The following is a 19,167-nucleotide window of genomic DNA, read 5'->3' on the forward strand; positions in this document are numbered from 1 at the left end:
TTTCGAATAAAAACATCAGATTCCCAAAGAACAAATTGTCTCTTCAATATCTTGTACTTTTGTCAAAGACTGAGGACGTGCATGCACCAGACACCAAAATACCCAGTTCATCCAAATGCAGAAAATACCGAGGGAAGGAGAGACAGAAGTTGGGAAGGATGGGGTATGAGAAGGCTCTGTCATGTAAACCAGTAGTTGATAAGTTAAAACCGGTAGGAGAAATCGGCCTAAGCTTTGAGCCTTTAGCTCGTCAAGAGTCAAAAACATTTGTACCGAACAACTTATGCAGCATAGTTTTACAACAGAATCATAACAAAACTTCATTACAACAAACGTTTTAAACTAATCTTTTGACTTTGCATTGGGTTCACTATTCTAAAATGATGTACAAAGCAAAACAAACACCTACTAGTATACAAAGTTTACATACTATCTGATTGAAATTAAAGGTTTGCTTACTGATGTCGGTGATCGTTCTGCAATCGCAACATCGCTGAATATCGTAAGCCTTGAATTGATGGAGACGATTTCAGAATTATGTAGTGTAAACCCATGAGGGAGTGGTAAAGGTAGTCCCTTCCAGAGGTGTAAATTCACATATGGCACCACAACAGTTTTGAGAATTGTTGACAATACGGCCTGCAGTTTAAAAATCTTTCAGGTACTGACTTCAAATGGAGCAATGGCTCTATAATAAGAGGAGAATGTACAGGAGAGGATAAATTAAATTTTCCATAAGATACATTGTCATAAAAAATACACGGAACAAATTTGACATAAAAAATGCATTTTAAAGTAACTGTTGTCTAGGCTCTAGTCTGTAGACTATCTACTAGAATTCAACTTAAAAATTTCTCACGGAAAAAAAAATTATAAACGTTCTGCATAACATATCAAATCTCTTTTGCCCCACAAGTTGATACGGGTTCATGAGCACTCACAGTTGGGGCTCATTAACAAGTAATTAAGACCAAGAGGCCCAAAAATTCACCTGCAGCTTGTACTATGTCTCTACACTACTTGATATAATAGGAAATGCTTATATTCAACTGTGATTGACAGGCTGGCTCTATTAACAAAACTGTATTAACAATGCTATGCGAAGTCACACAGAAAAAGAAAAAAAGGAAAGAAAAAAGAAGAAGAAGAAGAAAAACGCTCTGTAAAGTGCATTCGAAGCTTAAAACAATAATTTCAATAATTTCATGAAACAAAGGAATGTACCTGAACAAGATGCATGTGAAGGTTACCAATTTTGCTCCACTTCAAATATGCAGTAACATGATTCAATTTAACAGTACCAGCTAGTTTATTTATTAAGATATCTGGAGAACATGAAGCATGAATCTCCTGCACCAACAAAAAACATATGGAAAATCATAATGAACAAGGCGACGTATTTGTGCATGAAACTAATGGGAGGATACAAACACTCCAAGGAAGCATACCAATGATATGCACGCAACTGGTATTACTTCATCAGCATCCATGACACCAATTGTCACATCAGAGTAAACAGTGATATTAATGCCATTGTTAACAACTGTCATTATTGGTGGAGAAGAGACAGATATATTAAGCTCCATATCTTCATTGGGATATTGCTTGTACAGTTGAGGAACAATGTATTTCCATCCAGCAGTGTTCAAAAGGGACTGATCTGCTGTTTTGTTGATCACCCATTGCATATAATTTGCCTAAACGAATACAAGGGGAAAAATAATATCTTAGTTTAACTATGTACTTGAACTCTAAAATATAGGACTACAAGGGTACAAATCCGGCCAGGCACAGGTCAGTTCGTTGTGAAATGGTGAAGTAAGATTTTGGTACACAGAAGTTTGATAACTATAGATAACATTTTGGAAGAAGAATGAAGCAAATTTCAAAAAAGGAATAAATGAATGATTATTGTTTAGTATTATCTTTTATATAAAAAAAACAAAAAAAAAACAGAGGTGAAAAGAATAAACTTACATTGAAGAAAACTAAGGACACTGAGCTAAAGACATTTTCATGTAATGATATCTCAACCATCTTAGCTGGAGCATTGAAGGGAACAGGATCTAGTGAACCCTTATTGTATAGGCTGGAAGCAAAATCATCATTGGGAGCCATGAATAGACCATTGATCTGAAATTCAATGGAAGAATTACTGAATACAGGATTGCCCACAAATGTAACATTCAAAGCAGCAATGTCATCCAGTGCGATTTGTTTTGGAAGTGATTGTAGTAAGAAGTCAAGCTTCATTATTCCTTCTCTGATTTTCTTGGAAATATTGTCTTCAACTGCAGAAACTATTTGACCTTCAAAAGCATCCACTAACCTGAAAGAGAATGTTAGAGGATCAACTGCAATATTTGGGGTCAGAAAAAAGATTTTAAACATATGAATGGACCTTAAGTGGCCTTGGTTGATATAGATGCAGATCCAACTACAAAAATTGGGAACAGGGGAAGGTGTATGGAACGACCTTTGACAGAAACAAAGAGGCACATAAGTCTTTCTCATAGCAAAGTTGATTAAGAGGATTGCATACCCTTGGTAAAGCCAAGATGCTCCACCATCTAACTTAATGGAGATATCTTTCACATAGCATCCGCATTCCAAAACAGACAGCTTAAGAGTTCCTTCTTGGCCATTCAAAGCTAAGGTAACACCCACTTCCATACCTTCAACCTTTTCAAAAGCAACACCACTTTTTAACAAGGTAAATCAAACAAATTGGGGGGAAAGAAGATTAAGTTTGCTAAGAACATTGTATCTTAGTTTAATTGATTCCAATCCTCTACCTCTTTCCTTTCAACAATTCAAGCTCAATGAAATTTCTCATGACTCAATGATTTTGGAACGCACATAACATATTGCAGCTCATTACAGCATTTGACCACAGAAAGTTCACTATAATTGCACTTTTGTTTAACTGCATCATAATTTCATTTTCTATTCTACTTAACAAATCTGTTAATTTGACTTATGATATGAAATTATGGGACGTATCGATTAGAATTCATCAAAAGAAACCAACAAGAGACCTCCTATACCATTTTATGACAAACAATGACAACCCAGAAAAAAAAAAAAAAACAAAACAAAAAAACAAAAAAAAACAAAAAAACAGCTTCACCTAATTCATAATTCAAATGCCATTAAAGCAAGATCAAAGCAAAATAAAAGGGAACAAAAAAGTTTATAAAGAACAAAGAATAGCTTTTCTACCTGAATGGAGGCGTCCCCATGATCTGAAATATCAAATAACCAAGTGCTATAAGAATAGCACCAATCCATACTCAAATTTGCCGTGGCTCCTGAAGCAATTAAAGCAATACCTGAGTCACCAGTCTCCACATATGAAGAAGCAATATCAACATTATAGATTGTGATATTGGACAGAACAACATGAACTTGGCCAACAAGTGGGATTTTCACAGACTTTTCAATCTGAGGCAGTTGAAGGGGGATTATAGAGGAAACAGCCTGCTCTATTAGCAAGTCCTTGGAAAACTCAAGACCCTTGCTGGATATGACAAAAGATATGAATCCTTCTTCTTGGGTTCTTGTAGGAACAAGAAAAAATGATAAAACTATGAAGAAAATAGCAGATGCCATGAACTTTGTGAAGGAACCCATCTCAGAAAACAGTTAGATTAAGCTACTACATACAGCATGCACCACGGAACTAGAGAATTGCAAAGAGCATGGTCCTTCCGAAACTTGGAGTGAAAAACAAGAATTTTTCACAAAAAAATCGATAACCCAAATGAAAAAACAAGTCAAATTTCAACACGGACCATGGGAAACTCAAAAAACAAGAGAAGTGGATATGAGAGAAATCCTTATCTTGGGTTTTTGAGAAAATCCATCTTCGGTATTTGGTGTCGGGATGAACCACTGAGACTGTGAGAGCAACAGGTGGGAATTGTAAGAGTTTGTGTGGAAAAGTTAGTTACTTGAGGTTTTGGAGTTTTCTTCATTATTTGAGAGGTAGTTGACACTTGGCCGGGCTTACAAAGTTTAACACACTTGGCCGGGCTTACGAAGTTTAACATACTGTGGGAACCAGAGTAGCAAACGCAAGAATATGCTCCACCCCTAGTTGAAAAACATGATCGTGATTTTTCCAGGGTAAGGTGAGTTTTGGTTTATGTAGTTTGTCAATTTTTCACTTCAATCAAATGTATTCCAAGGGTAAAAAGTGAGTTTTGGTTTCTGTGATTTTTCAAGGACAAATTACAAGTTCCAACAAATTTCTTTCAATTTTGTCCATTATATCAAGAACACGTGCTTACTCTGTCAAAAAAAATTGAACGGTAATATCTCTTTCAGCCTTCTTATAAAAGTATCCAAATAAACATTTGAGGATCCAATTATTATGTGATAGACAAAGAAATAAAAATGCGCTCATCCTTCTAGACAATATGGATAAAGTATATCAAATAAAGACTGCCTACAAAAAAGAGTCAACAATTGTTACATTTTTATTGGTGACTGTTGGCATCATTAGTCACCATTTTTGGTGAGTAAAAGCAATAGTCACAATGCAGTTACAATTTTGGGCTTCATTACATACTAGCCTCTCTGCACGCGCTTCCGCGCATGCGAGAGGGCTTTTTTCAATCACGCTCGACTTATATAGTTTCACAATTGTATTTATGTAGATGTCTGTTTCAATATTTTCATATTTTAATCGCGCGCATCTGATAAATCTTCGTTTTAAGAGTTTAAACTTTATCGCTCGTATCTTTCTAGACGTCCATCTCAACAGTTTCTTTTTGTTCTTTTATAGCATGTAAACTGCTAAAATGGAGGTCCAAAAAATACGAGCGATAAAGGAAAACTCTTAAGAAGATGATTTATCAGACGAGCGCGATTAAAATATGAAACTGTTGAAACAGACATCTATATAAATACAATTGTGAAAAAATATTTGTGAAACTATATAAGTCACGCGTAGCGCGCATGATTAAAAAAAAGCATCTTGCACGTGCGAAAGCGCGTGCAAGGAGGCTAGTCTAATGAACTTTAGGAGCTAAGGGGATTCTTATTCAATTAATTACTCACACGTTAATATTACCCAAAGCAAATTGAACATTAATAGGAAAATCATAAGTAACATAATATTTTCATTCTACACAACATTGTAGTTTTAGATTCTTGACATAAATATTTACATAATATGCACATAGGACGAAGACATGCAATGATCAAGACCACTTGTGCCACCCGTTCCTCTCTAATTGATCTTTCACTTTTTCATTGTCAATTTATACATAAATAACATGAGATGAGACCATGTTTAAACATATACTTTTAAATTTGTAATTGACAAATTTTAGCATAATTTAGGAACACGTATACTCACCTTCAATTTTGATAGTTTATATTTTGCTACACGCCTACTCTAATTATCATAAGAAAACTATACAAAAAATAATGTCATTTTCAAAAGTCAAGAGACAAGAAAAATCCTTTCGTTTCTATATAAGAAGCCAAATTTAATAATAAAATAATTTCTAGATGTGCATCTCAACAGTTTGTTTCTTTCATCGCATGTAAACTGTTGTAGTGGCATTCACAATTGCTCTTATGCGATAGTTTTCTTTCATATGAAATTCATTACTATAAATGCCAAAGGCTACTACATACAAGACAAATATCCAATAGACAAAGGCAGCACTTATCCAAATGAGGCCAAAAGAGAACAAAACAAGGACACCTGCCCTATACGTATGAATTCATAGACTCATATGTCAACCTGATTCATCATCTGAATTTGATTCCTCATCAATTCCTCCTTCACTATATGCAGGGACTTGTAATGGCAACAATCTGTTTATAGTGATTCCAAGAACATCGGTTCTTACTTCTATTTCTTCATCTTCAATAAATGCATCGTCTAGATTTTGGGGTTCACAAGGATCAATGTGGCCAGTATTATTCATGTCAAACAAATCCCGGGGCTTGGTTTTTCTTGCAACATGCCAATCTTGTTCCTTAGGATCTTGCACATAATAAACTTGTTGTGCTTAGGATGCTAGTATGAGTGTATCTCCAGGGGCTTGAAAATAATTGAAATTAACCAATTGAAAGCCATATATATCGGCTTTGACCCCATTATTACGACCATTGGTGTTTGGCCAATCGTAATCGAAAAATACTATCTTCAAATCATTATGATAGTCAAGCTCAATAATGTCAGTAAGAACCTCATAGTAGTCAACTCTACCCATTAATTGGATTAGTATCACGGGTACTTGCATAACTTGTAGCCTCAGATGTAACAAATACCCCATTGTTTTGAGTCTTATTCTTTTTATCAAATTTCTTCACCCGAAATCAATAACCGTTGATAACATATTTCTTATACTTCTTACACCAACGACGATCTATCGGTTGACCAAAATAATGAATCGCTTATTCATTCCTCGCGAACTAGACCTCTCTGTACAAAACAACAATCGTTTTCTTGTTGAGACTGATTCTTTACTTTGCATCATAAAAGGTGAACCAACTTCAACAATCTCCACATTGGTGAATAATAAATCACCTATGAAAAATTGTTGACCCATGTAACTTCTTCAATCTCTTGGAAGCCATTCTAGCAATTTCCAAGAACTCCACCATGACACGAAACCTTTTACCTCAATACACCTCAGGTGAGGTTGTGTTTCACCCATATTAAACTTGGGCAACTAGAACTTGTTGTACAAAAGAGAGATCCCTCATTCCGAATTCCTTGTTCTTTCCCTTCTTAGAACTATTAATTCTTGACATGCATTGATACACAAACTGCATATTAACCCTTGTTCTATAAATCTTCACACTGTCACGTTCTTGACTCTTGGATTTATGAACTAATTTCTCATCGTAATCCTCTATTTTCATCAAAGCACCATCCAACTTTCCCGCTTCATGCTCGCCAAAATACTCTATAACGTAGTTGAATCTTCTTTGTCCATCAATCCAAAACTTGGGGAAGGTTTGATAGATTCTTTAGGCCTAGATTGTGCTAGCGATGACGGTTTCATCTCAAGTAGAACCTCTTGATGAGTTTGTTGTTGATGTCCATCTTCTTCAACCCTTGTGTCATCATTCGTCTTGGAGTTTCTGCCATGACCACATTGATAAGAAATACTTTTTCGGTTGCCATCGACTCAACAACATTCTCCCCATTATCCCTTATCTTGACTTCACCCTTGTGGACCTTGTCCTTCGACACAATTGTTAGTGTAGGTGGCTCGATACAAGCCATGATGTGTAAGTCCCACATCAGAGAATACAATAATAGCCTACGGTTCAAATATAAGTGGACCACTCCTAATTGAACCACACCTTTTAAGTTAAAACCCCAAACCTAGAGGTTTATTAGGCTTCACCCGACCTAATGATTGGACCTAGGTGGTTAAAGTAGGGACAATATTGGTACATGGTTTGGACATGTAGTGATCTCTTATTTGGCCTATTAGCACAACACTAGGATTGGCATTGAGGAGAAGAACTTTGTATTATAAGCTATCGAAATCATCCTAGTCAGTGTTCTTCGATATATATCCTTAACAGTTTATAAGAACAACAAAATTGAATAAACTAGACCAAAACTCAAAAACTAAAATAACGCCAACAAAAAAGACAATTGTCGCTAATCTTCCTCTAGGACATGACATAGAGAATTCCACCTAGTTACTCCAAGGCTCCAACGCACCAATAAACAGTAGATCTACCATCATCAACAAAATGAGGCATAACAAAGCCAGCCAAGTATGAGACAATAGATCTACCAAAGGAAAAATAGATCGACATAGGTCCACCAAACGTCGCAGAACATGGAGGATTTGACGAGACCCTGGCCTCCTGGATGTGAGGCTTTCAATATATATATATATATATGTACATATCTTTCTCTTTCTCTCTCTTAGTGGAAAGGCTTTCTACATTTGAAAACTATATTACAATCATACACACGCAAAACTTTTTGCCCAAGCCAAGTTCTAGTTACCGAAAATGCCAATTGCCTTACAAGTTGCTCTCTCAAATTTCAGAAAGGCAACTAACGATTTGTTGGTTGTTGAGGAAACTTTGAATGAAGTAATGAATACTGCTGTTTCACATCACAAATTTTTCATAAAATCCGGAGAGGATCTCCACACCCTACTCCAACTTGCTATGTGTGGATCTGTTTGAATATGCAGACGACACCGGCTTGTTTTATAGCATAAAAAATCATAGTGACCTACTAATGGAAGCTAGGCCTGAGGGATATGTCTGGACCAAGGTTTGGCCCATTCTAATAAAGGAAAAGTACCGCGTGATAGGTTGAAAGAAAAGGTTTCAACTGAATCCTTGTCAAGGTCATCATCCAGGAATTCCGTAGCAGATGTTCGCGAATAAATGCTAAAGATTTTGTTGCCAATGTTGTTTAAAGAGGACGATTCATGGATCATGGTTGCAATAAGTCATCAACCACCTTGATGAAAACTCCAACTCATCCAATTACTATGCAATATTCAGCAAGTGCACTAATTAATCAATCAACACCTGTGAAAAATGGTGAGTCTGAAATTTTAAATGTTGTCTTTGATACTGATTCTGAATGTTTTGGCACATCTTGCAATCAAACTGGTAGAATTGAATTTTTCCCCCGAAAAAAAAGGTGATGTTTTGAGGGTAAAACTACTTACAATTCAACACGGGTGTATGAAGACTCTTGAATATGGTTCTACGAGTGAGTATGAATCAATGGAAGAATTATCTGATGATGGGGAGTAGTATTCCCTTAAAATTATGTATGAACTGTATAATTTTCTCTTCTATATACACGTTATTAATGTTTAGTTGTATGTGTACTGTATTCTTATGTCATTAATATAAATGCAAAGTTTAAGTATACATGGTTGCTTTCAAACTTTCAATACATAAACAATTTCAGGAATAAGAAGTTTTCGTTTTCTTTCATCTGAAATTCATTACCATAAATGCCAAAGGCTACTACACACAAGATAAAAATCCAATAGATAAAGGCAGCATTCATCCAAAGGAGGCCAAAAGAGAACAAAACAAGGACACCTGCCCTATACATATGAATTCATAGACTCATATGTCAACCTGATTAGTCATCTGAATTTGATTCCTCATCAGTTCCTCCTTCACTATAAGCAGGGACTTGTAATGGCAACAATTTGTTTACAGTAATTCCAAGAACATCGGTTCTTACTTCTATTTCTTCATTTTCAATCAATGCATCGTCCAGATTTTGGGGTTCACAATGATCAATGTGGCCAGTATTACTCATGTCAAACAAATCTCGGGGCTTGGTTTTTCTTGCAATATGCCAATCTTTTCCTTAGGATCTTGCACATAATAAACTTGTTGTGCTTAGGATGCTAGTATGAGTGTATCTCCAGGGGCCTTGAAGATTATTGAAATTAACCAATTGAAAGCCATATATATCTGCTTTGACCCCATTATTACGACCATTGGTGTTTGGCCAATCGTAATCAAACAATACTATCTTCAAATCATTATGATAGTCAAGCTCAATAATGTCAGTAAGAACCCCATAGTAGTCAACTCTACCATCATTTGGATTAGTATCATGGGTACTTGCATAACTTGTAACCTCGGATGTAACAAATACCCCGCTATTTTGAGTCTTATTCTTTTTATCAAATTTCTTCACCCGAAACCAATAACCGTTGATAACATATTTCTTATACTTCTTACACCAATGACTAGGACATGAAGCCAATGCACACAAGTCTTCACGGACAGAACCAGCTTCATGTACTTGCATGTTCTTCACCTACCAACATATCCAAAAAAAAGAACAGTAATTGTTTTAATTCAAAACTCAATAAAGGCAGGCGTTTCAAATACTGCTAAAATCATTGTTTTGTTACATGTTTCTTAAACCAACTTGGGAAATTTTTCGCTGATTCTCGATCAGCCTCCCACAATGTCCTTCTTCCTCTATTTGCCCTCCTAACAAGCTTATGCCTTCTGAAGAAAAATGTAGGTTATAAGCATAATAACTAGACTATTATAAATTAATCTTATTAATATACTTAGTTGAAGTAATGCAAACCTTTCAAATGGTTGCACTTCAGGACAATTGGATAAGACATATCTTGAGATACACTCCCACTGGCCTCATCCATATGCACTAACAAACCCTTACGACCAATGTGATGACCAGAATTTAGAAAGACTGAAAATCCATCAGGGACATTTCGAGCTCCGTGATCAGCATTTCGGTTCGGTCGATTGCGTCTTGATTCGACACCTTCTAGGTACATGGAGCAAAATGATATAGTGTCTTTTGCAATATATACTAATGTAATTGATCCTTCTGGATGATTTTTATTACGCACGTATTTTTTCAAAGTTCTCAAAAACCTATGTTATTGTAGCAAAAAAAATAAAATTATGATAACACAAATATGCACGTATATAAAGCATTATTGTTCAATAAACATAAGGGAAATAATGGATTTGTTTACCGATAGTGGTTGCACCTATTTAGGCTTCTTCAGCGAATGGTGAAGAACAGGTGGAAAGATCCAAGGTGACAAAGAGTTAGGGCTATGAGTTGTGAAAATGCAGCACTGATAAATTCTTTTGATGCCTCTCTATCATAACCATGATTGTTAAGCACACAACGAATGGCTTTGGCAAAAATTCATGCAGCATTACATGACAATCATGGCTCTTTAGCCCAATTACGTTTCTCTCTTTGACACGAACACATCGGGTAATATTAGACGAGAAACCATCTGGCACTTTAATCGAAGCTAATACTTCACAAATAGTGGTCTTTTCTGCATTCGAAAGGTTGAAAGCTGCTGGGGGCAGATATGTTTTTGAACCTTTTCTGACTGGGTGAAGCTTTGGTTTTATATTCAATAGTTTTAAATCTGCCCGTGCCTTTATAGTGTCTTTACTTTTTCCATCAATACCTAAAAGAGTCCCAACAACATTGTCACAAATGTTTTTTAATATGCATGACGTCTAAATTGTGGCGAATCAACAAATCTTTCCAATAAGTCGGAATGAAGAAAATCCTCTGTTTTTTCCACGGTCATTTATACTCCCTGACACATGGTACAATAGGAACAGTATTTATCTTTGCCCCCTTGCCAAACTTGAATTGTAAACTTGATAATTGTAAGAGACAATCAATACCTGAAAGTGGAACTAGAGCTGGTCGCTGTTCTTGTTTTCCATTAAAAGGTCTAAATTGTCTGCGAAATCAATGGTTTAGTGGGAGAAAAAGACGATGACCCATATAACTGAATTTCCTCCCATGACTTAATCAAAACGAATGTGTTGAGTCATTACAATTAGGACACGCCATTTTTCCTTTGGTGCTCTATCCAGATAAGTTTGCGTATGCAGGGAAATCACTGATATTTCACAATAGCGCTACTCTCATAATAAAAGTTTCTTTATTAGCAGCATCATAAGTAGGTATTCCAACCTTCTACAAAGACTTCAACTCATCAATCAAATGAGCCATATAAACATCTATATCATTTCCAGGAGCCGTAGGTCCCGGAATTAGGAGTGATAATATCATGTATGGTTGTTTCATGCACATCCAAGGAGGGAGATTGTACACTATGATCACAACAGGCCAAGTGCTATGAGATGAGCTCATGTGGCCAAAAGGGTTAAAATCGTTGCTGGCTAACCCCAAACGAACATTACGCTGCTCATCTGCAAAAAAAAAAAAAAGGGTTATTTTTTATCCAAATGTTTACATGTAGGAGAATCTGCTGGGTGTCGAAGTATCCCATCATCGGTCATTTCCTTTGCATGCCACGACATGTGATCGACTGTATACCTTGACAAATATAAGCGCTGCAATCTAGGTGCTAGTGGTAAGTATCTAAGCACTTTAGCCGGGACTTTTCTGGTATCACCAGTCTCCTTCACATCTTGTTTTCGGTACCTACTTTGCCCACAATGCTTACAAGAATCATCAAGTATAGATTCTTTCAAGTATAGCATACAATCATTCGGACACGCATCAATTTTTTGGTATGTTAATGTCTCCCCATCTAGAAGAATACTTTTCACCAACTTTAACATGATATCCATTCCCTTATCAATCGAACTTGACAAGCATTTGGCTTGGTACAGTTTAACAAGAAACTCTAACTTCTTCATCGTTGTTGAACCAGGGTATAAGTGTGTGTTTGCATCATTGAGTATGTCATAAAACTTTTCTGCATACTCGGCTCGCACATTAGTAGTTTGACCCTTTGTATCAACATGGCGATCATTCGCAGGGCTATCGCTCTCAAAAACATCATACAAGACATTGTGGATTTCATTAACTGTGGGTTCACACAATTGTTGTTCTTCTACATCCTCCATGTAGTCAGGGTCAGGTAAATGTTCACCATGAAAAACCCAGACTTGATCTTCATAACGTGGATCCATCCCTTCATATAATAAGGGTGTCCAAACAAGATTTGGTTCACGCCAAAACCGATTATAACACTTCTTGCAAAGACATTTGAGCATCCCATTGTGAGATGCACAAGCAATGAATCATCAATAAATTATTGCAGACACGTCTTATATTCTTCACCTGCCCTATCTAATTTAACCCAAGATTTATCCATAACAACTGGAAACAATCACAAGATAAAAAATTTCATCAAGGCAACCCCATCAGGCAAAAAGTTCATAAATGCAAATTTAATCAAGGCAACCCCACATGGTTATACCAATATTAAACATATAGTATCAAATTTGTCAAGAAGGCAGGGAGGACTCAAATTTGATGATGTAAATATTAACCATTTAAGATCCAAATAATACATGAAAATCAAATTAAGAATCTACAAGCCCCATTTCAAAAAAGAATCTACAAGCCCTAACAAGTAAGGATTAAGATTTTATGATTGATAAAACAACATACAAAAATAAGGAGGTAGAGTCTCGGATCGGGAATGGAGGAGCCTTTAGAAATTCAACCCACGCTGTGGAGTAGGAGTAAGAAGATAGTCTTTGAAGAAACCACTTGGGCAAGAACAAACTATGTTCTTCAAGAGCACTGGGAATGGAGCCGCCGCTGGGAATGGATGCGATCAAAATTATTAACAGGGAATGATGGATGCGACAAGAAGTTGTATTCTTTATTACCAATTAAAAGCAATTGTGAATTGTAATTTTATTGAAGTGTTTTTCTGTTTATCTGGAAGTATTGGAAAGTTAATTTAAATTGTAATAAATTTCTTTCTTTGAATCTGGATAAATTTGCAATACTTTATTGGTTAACCATTGTAATATTTAATTGGTTTTGTATACGTATTTTCTTTTTGCTGTGTTCTATACATATTTAATTGGATTACTACTCTCAAGGAAGATTATCCTCAAATATTATATTCAACAAATTATTGTTCATATGTCAGCTGGTTTACATTTATTATATTTAAATCAATACTCACCAATTCTTTAAAGTGTGAGATAATTAGTCACAAATAATGGTGATTAGTAACCAAAGTCATTGACCACCCATTCAAATGTCACCAAAATATTTTGTTGCTATAAAAATGTGACTAATGCTTTCTTTTTTTGTAGTGACTTCAGCAGATGAGTCCTAGTTAGGTCCACAGAGTCGAGTGATTATAGCAATTAGAGATAAGCATGAGTTAGAGACGAGTGGACTACTTGCAGATAATATTTACGGGGTTGACAAGTTGAAGGTTGGTGAAGATTCTCAACTTTTATGTTAAAATGCCTTGAAGGAAAACGATGCTCCACATGATTATAAAGAGTTGTCCAAAAAATTTGTAAAATATGATGGTGGTATTCATTTAGCTCTTGTAATTTTGGATTCATACGGGGAAAAAAAAAATAACATAATGATCATAAGCATTTGAAAGACTTGATGAAGATCCTGAAAAAAGACTTTAGGAATGTGCTTTAAATAAGTTCTAACACCTTAAAAGGAACAATGAAGAAAGTTTTTCTAGACACTGCATGCTTGCTCAATAGAGAGGATTAAGTTTATGTAAAAATGATATTAGAAAGTCTGCAATGAAATAGGTCGTGCTCATGCCACGCTCAGGCCCGAGACTGAGACTGGGCCAAACCATCCATATGATACCGTCAAACTGTAGATCAAGTAGCAGAAGTTTTAATCAAGAACCAGTTTGCTTTTATTTGCTTTGTTTTCTCTATTAGAAGGGAATCCACAAAAGTAAATGGTAAAGTTTGCATGCAAAAATCTCTCTTTGCAACCTTGATGTATTGCGATGAAGATATTTGTAATAAATATTTGGGGATCAATTATTACATGATAGACTAAGGAATAAGAAGGTACTTATCATTCTGGACGATGTGGATAAAGTAGATCAAATAAAGGCTTTAATATATCAGCCCTAGTTGGGTCCAAGGAATTGAGCGATTATAAAATCTAGAGAGAAGCATGAGTTGAAGACATGTGGACTCCTTGCAGATAATATATACAAGGTTGACAAGTTGAAGGTTGGTGAAAATTATTGTTGAGGCCCAAAAATTCAAGGTTGGGCCTAAATATAATTTTGACCTAATACAACACTTAATCGGGAAAGAAGCTTGACTTGGGTATGCAAGAATTTGTCATATGTGCTTACGCACGTTATGGTTTACATGCCACGCCAAGCAAACACGCAACCCGCCATGCAGAGAGGTCGTAACGAGCAATACTTTTATTATATTGACACACCAATCCACCCTTCTAGTATTTTACCCCTTAGAGCACTTCTACATATTTGCCATGATAAAGGTTTAGGACAAGTAAGGGCGGTTACTGTTCACATAAATAGTATATGCCATAGCAATTTGTTTTGTGCTTTTTCACCCATTGTCATGGCAATCCAAAAGTAATTACTATTCATATGAGATTAATTTTATTTATATGCATAAAATTAATAAATAAATGAAAAATATATTTTTTAGAGTGCTAATTTCTCCACTCCAATTTTATCCACTTACACTGCATTTTATAACTAAAAAAGGAGTATAAGTGGATAAAATTAGAGTGAGGAAATCATTACATTTTTTTTATTTTTTTTTTAAAATTTCTTCACTAACGTCAGCCCTCAAACTGCAGTTTGGGTTATGTTGCCTTGGGCCTTGCCTGGACTTGATGGACCACAGCTCTTGCCCGGGCTGGATGTCACCGCTGGAGCTGATTTTCGGAGACAGGGGGACTTTTTCCTGGGCTGGGCTGTACTCATTGAATCCATTCGTCCTCCAAAAAAATCCTCTCCGAACCCAATATCTTCGTACGCCTTACGCCAAGAGACCGAGATTCAAACGTGGGCTCATCAGCTATAGCACTCTCCCTCGTGTGCCCTAGATTGCTCGTCTGCTGTCGGCGGTGAGGTACTGTTCGGTAGCAGCGACGTCGTCTATCAGGCACTGTTCTCGTCTCTGGAACTGAGTCGTTAAATCTTTCGTTCCAGATCGATACCGTACCGCGATTGGGTACGCACCTGTTCTGTAATAGTTTTCCTGGTTTTATTCATATGTTTGATTTAGTAGTTACTTTTGGAGTGCTAATTTTGTTTGTTCTTGTCTAGTTTGGATTTATTTGCCTTGTTCTCAGATTGATCCCCTTGACTTACAACACCTTAACAAAGAATGGCTGACGTGGTCCAGTACCGGTTGGAGCGGATGATCAACGAGCTCGATGACCTCGAGCAACGGATGATCTTCACGCGCCGTGAGATTGCTGAGATCGTCAAGCAGCGTCGGAAGTTCGAATACCGTCTCAAGCGGCCGAGCCCACTCAAGGAAGACTACCTTGCCTACATTGAGTATGAGACTCAGCTTGACTCACTCCGTCGCCTCCGGAAAAAGTCGGTGATGCGTGAGCTGCAAAAACAGGGGCTGAAGACCAATAAGAAGATGAAGAAGTCAGTTTCTGACTTCGCTGGAGTAAGGAGGATCGTTGATATATATAGGCTTGCGGTCATGAGGTTTAAGGGTGACATTGAGCTCTGGTTTCGGTACCTTGAGTTTTGTAGAGAGCGACGGCATGGTAGGATGAAGAAGGTAATACTCAGTCCCCTAAAATGGCTCCAACTTTCTGGGAGTTGTTTTGTATCTGTGGGTTGAATTTATTACATAGTTGATTACTGCATTTCTACATTTGCTATATAGAAAATGGTTGTTAGTCAATTGTACTCTCTCTCCTATTACAACGATCTATGAAAATTTGCATATAAGTAGAATGTTTGACCTGTCATTTTATTTACTTTTATCAAATTTTCAATTGTTGAAGGAGGAGTGCCTTTTTGCAGGTCCTGGCACAAGTAATCAGGTTTCACCCAAAGGTCCCAGGAGTTTGGATATATGCTGCAGCTTGGGAATTTGACCATAACTTAAATGTTGAAGCTGCCCGTGCTATCATGCAAAGTGGGTTGAGAGTCTGCCCAACTTCAGAAGATCTTTGGATAGAGTATCTTCGGATGGAACTCACATTCCTTAATAAGCTGAAGGCCCGAAAGGTTGCTCTTGGTGAGGATGTGGGCATTCTGGCTCGTGATCAGATAAGTGCCGATGAGAAACAGTGGAGAGATGAAAATAAAGATTTATACATGCCCTTTAATGAAAAAGGAGAACATAAGGAAGGATCAGACATCGAAAGTGAGAAGTCAAGGAAGAAAATCGACAAGTTTCAGGAGCAAGGTTTTAGCATTCTAAGAACCATATATAGCGGAGCAGTTGAAGCGCTTCCCTCTAGTTTTAGTATGAGAAAGCAGTTTTTGGAGATTTTGGATGCAACTGACTTGGTTAATTCAGAAGAAATGCATAAGGAAATACTAAGTGACATCAAGAGGGACTTCTCAACACAGCCAGAGTATTGGGACTGGCTAGCAAGACTTGAATACAATCCTGCAACCACACAGGAGATCAGTGAAGAAAATACGCATTCTCAAGTGGAAAAAGCAGTTCAGGTATAAATCCATGTGGACTGCTTAAATCCTATAGTAGTAAAATTATTTTTGTAGTCTTCTATTGGCTAATTATTCAATAAATATGGTAGATGAATCTGAATAAGACACATGCATTTTCTAATTGTGTTTGTCTTATGTTCCTGTTAACTGCCATGCTATGAGTAGGTTTATGAGGAGGCTGTAGAACATCTGCCTTCCGCCATAATGTTCAACCAGTATGCAAAATTTTTAATGGGTGTTACTGCTCTTCTAAAAGGAGAAAACAAACCTTCCGGGTTAGCCAGTCAGTCTGCTAGTTATATTTCACATCTTTTAAGAGTCTATGAAAAGGCTGAAACAATGGGATGCATTGACGAGGATCTTGCCTGTCAGCATATCTCATTTCATTTGCAACTAGGAAGACTGGATGAAGCCCGGAAACTGGCAGAAAAGCTTTGTCGTGAAAAATTTTCGAGTTCAGCACAGTTATGTCTATTAAGGGTCTCAATAGAAGTTAGGCATTTGACAAGGGATTCCACTTCTCCAAGTAAAGCCGAGCTGCTATCCATCTTTGAACTTCTAAAAGATGCTTTGACAAGAGTGTCGACTTCAGAAGCTGAGAGCCTGTGGCTAATGGTATGTTCTCTGCACATTTGAATTTTTCCCTCTCTTCTGTTGAACTCCATGTTTGACTGTGAGTCATTAGCTGATGCAGCATCTTTGTGAGGAAAGTTAACATTATCTCATATTGCAGGCCCTCAAAATCTTTGCAAATCAAAAGCATTATTTTGAAAAATTAGTTGAGATTTCTGTTAAATCATTAGCTAAAGATGGTGGCACTGAAAATGGATTCTCTCTTTCTTCCGCCATTGTGAATTTTGTTCTTCAAAAGGATGGAGTTCGACATGCTAGAGATGTGTATAAGCGGTATGTCATTTTATCATGAGCTTGATTTTTCCCCCAAGGAGATTTTGACAACCATATTAACTATACATTTTGACTTTAACGAAAATAATTTGGTACATAAAATTTGATGATCATAGCTTCTGCAGTGTTCTCTCCAAGAAGTTTTTAAGCTTGTCCTGTTTGAATTGCAGCTTTCTTGCTTTACCGCACCCTGGGCTTGCTATATATAGGACCTGCATTGAATTGGAATCAAACCTTGCATCCAATGGCGATAAAGATAGTCTTGTTAATGCCCGAAAGTTATATGAATCTGCACTTAAAAATTACGACCAAAATCTGAGCTTATGGCGAGATTACTATTGTATGGAGACCAAGGTGAGCTTTCCTATGGTTTTACATCTATTTAACAATGCATTCATAAAGTCCATTCAGTGCATGCATAAGGTTGGGGTTTTACTGTTTGACTAAATTTGGAAGCAGACCAACCATTTTGCGGTCTGTGCCTATCAGCGGAGCAGACTGGCTCTTTTTTATTTATTATTATTTTAGTTTAACTGGCTTTATATATAGGCATCTACTATCTAGAAAACTACAGTTTCCATTTTAAAAAACAGTTCTGTTTCTGTTAGTGTCCTGACCCGAGACAGGAATTGTGAACACTGCCATGCCACTATCGTTTTTGCACGGCTTTGTTCTCAGAATTGATTTTTAATAATACTTGATGTTCATTATTTAATCACATTTTTATCATGTAATCTAAAGAACCTACTGATAAGTTTAGCATATTCCACTAATTTTACAGATGGGAACATCTGAAACAGCTTCTGCTGTCTATTGGCGTGCACGGAAGATTCTGAAAGACAGTTCCGCACTTGTTACTCAAGATTTGTGAAAGTTGTGTAAAATGCTATTCAGTTTTGATCTCGTGTAGCTTCACTTCTTTGAATGTAGTTTGAATAGAAAGTGGATAGTAAGCCATAACTCCGTTGCATGTGATGCCAAAGGAGTTGGGTAATGATTACAGGTTTTGTTTTTAAACTTTGGTGCTCAAGAGTAATCTGGACAATTGCTTAAAATATTTTGGCTTGCCCCTCCATTTGCTGCAGGGGCGCACTAGAATCTCTCGTCTCAAAATCCTGCGTTTCATGTAGAACTGACTAATTTATAAATCACGTATTGTGGAATAAAGTATGAAGATGAAAAATGATATATAACTTGAAACCAACCAATTTGACCTTCAGTCAACTCAAAGAAGAAAAAGAAAGAAGGAAAAAAACACGTCTCGTTTGAAAGGTAAAAGAAGTCATTGTGTCATTGTTTTTTA

The 19,167-nt window shown here is 36.6% G+C and overlaps 2 protein-coding genes across 2 annotated transcripts; one reads left to right on the forward strand and one right to left on the reverse strand.

The window, feature by feature from the left end:
• LOC117624329 (putative BPI/LBP family protein At1g04970) lies at positions 1-4,028 on the reverse strand. Its single transcript, XM_034355499.1, has 7 exons — positions 3,223-4,028; positions 2,543-2,682; positions 1,978-2,329; positions 1,449-1,697; positions 1,225-1,350; positions 460-639; positions 1-176 (listed from the first exon to the last, which is right to left on the reverse strand). Exons 1-7 carry the CDS (start codon positions 3,631-3,633, stop codon positions 108-110), a joined length of 1,527 nt encoding a protein of 508 aa, XP_034211390.1. The 5' UTR covers positions 3,634-4,028; the 3' UTR covers positions 1-107.
• An 11,249-nt stretch (positions 4,029-15,277) lies between these two features.
• LOC117626109 (U3 small nucleolar RNA-associated protein 6 homolog) lies at positions 15,278-18,962 on the forward strand. The gene is made up of 7 exons (XM_034357763.1): positions 15,278-15,483; positions 15,579-16,053; positions 16,302-16,958; positions 17,124-17,573; positions 17,692-17,864; positions 18,035-18,218; positions 18,646-18,962. Exons 2-7 carry the CDS (start codon positions 15,640-15,642, stop codon positions 18,733-18,735), a joined length of 1,968 nt encoding a protein of 655 aa, XP_034213654.1. The 5' UTR covers positions 15,278-15,483; positions 15,579-15,639; the 3' UTR covers positions 18,736-18,962.
• The last annotated feature ends 205 nt before the right edge of the window (positions 18,963-19,167 follow it).

The sequence above is a fragment of the Prunus dulcis genome, chromosome 4 (assembly GCF_902201215.1).
Source record: "Prunus dulcis chromosome 4, ALMONDv2, whole genome shotgun sequence".
NCBI lineage: Eukaryota > Viridiplantae > Streptophyta > Magnoliopsida > Rosales > Rosaceae > Prunus > Prunus dulcis.

What these genes read in the sequence shown, in the direction of transcription:
- LOC117624329 (XM_034355499.1), bottom strand. Translation starts at nt 3,633, where the DNA reads ATGGGTTCCTTCACAAAGTTCATGGCATCTGCTATTTTCTTCATAGTT. An exon ending in GCATCTTGGCTTTACCAAGG is followed by an intron (nt 2,330 to 2,542) that starts GTATGCAATCCT and finishes ATTCTCTTTCAG; the next exon opens with GTTAGTGGATGCTTTTGAAG. An exon ending in CAGTTGCGTGCATATCATTG is followed by an intron (nt 1,351 to 1,448) that starts GTATGCTTCCTT and finishes TTGTTGGTGCAG; the next exon opens with GAGATTCATGCTTCATGTTC.
- LOC117626109 (XM_034357763.1), top strand. Translation starts at nt 15,640, where the DNA reads ATGGCTGACGTGGTCCAGTACCGGTTGGAGCGGATGATCAACGAGCTC. An exon ending in GGCATGGTAGGATGAAGAAG is followed by an intron (nt 16,054 to 16,301) that starts GTAATACTCAGT and finishes GCCTTTTTGCAG; the next exon opens with GTCCTGGCACAAGTAATCAG. An exon ending in AAGTGGAAAAAGCAGTTCAG is followed by an intron (nt 16,959 to 17,123) that starts GTATAAATCCAT and finishes TGCTATGAGTAG; the next exon opens with GTTTATGAGGAGGCTGTAGA.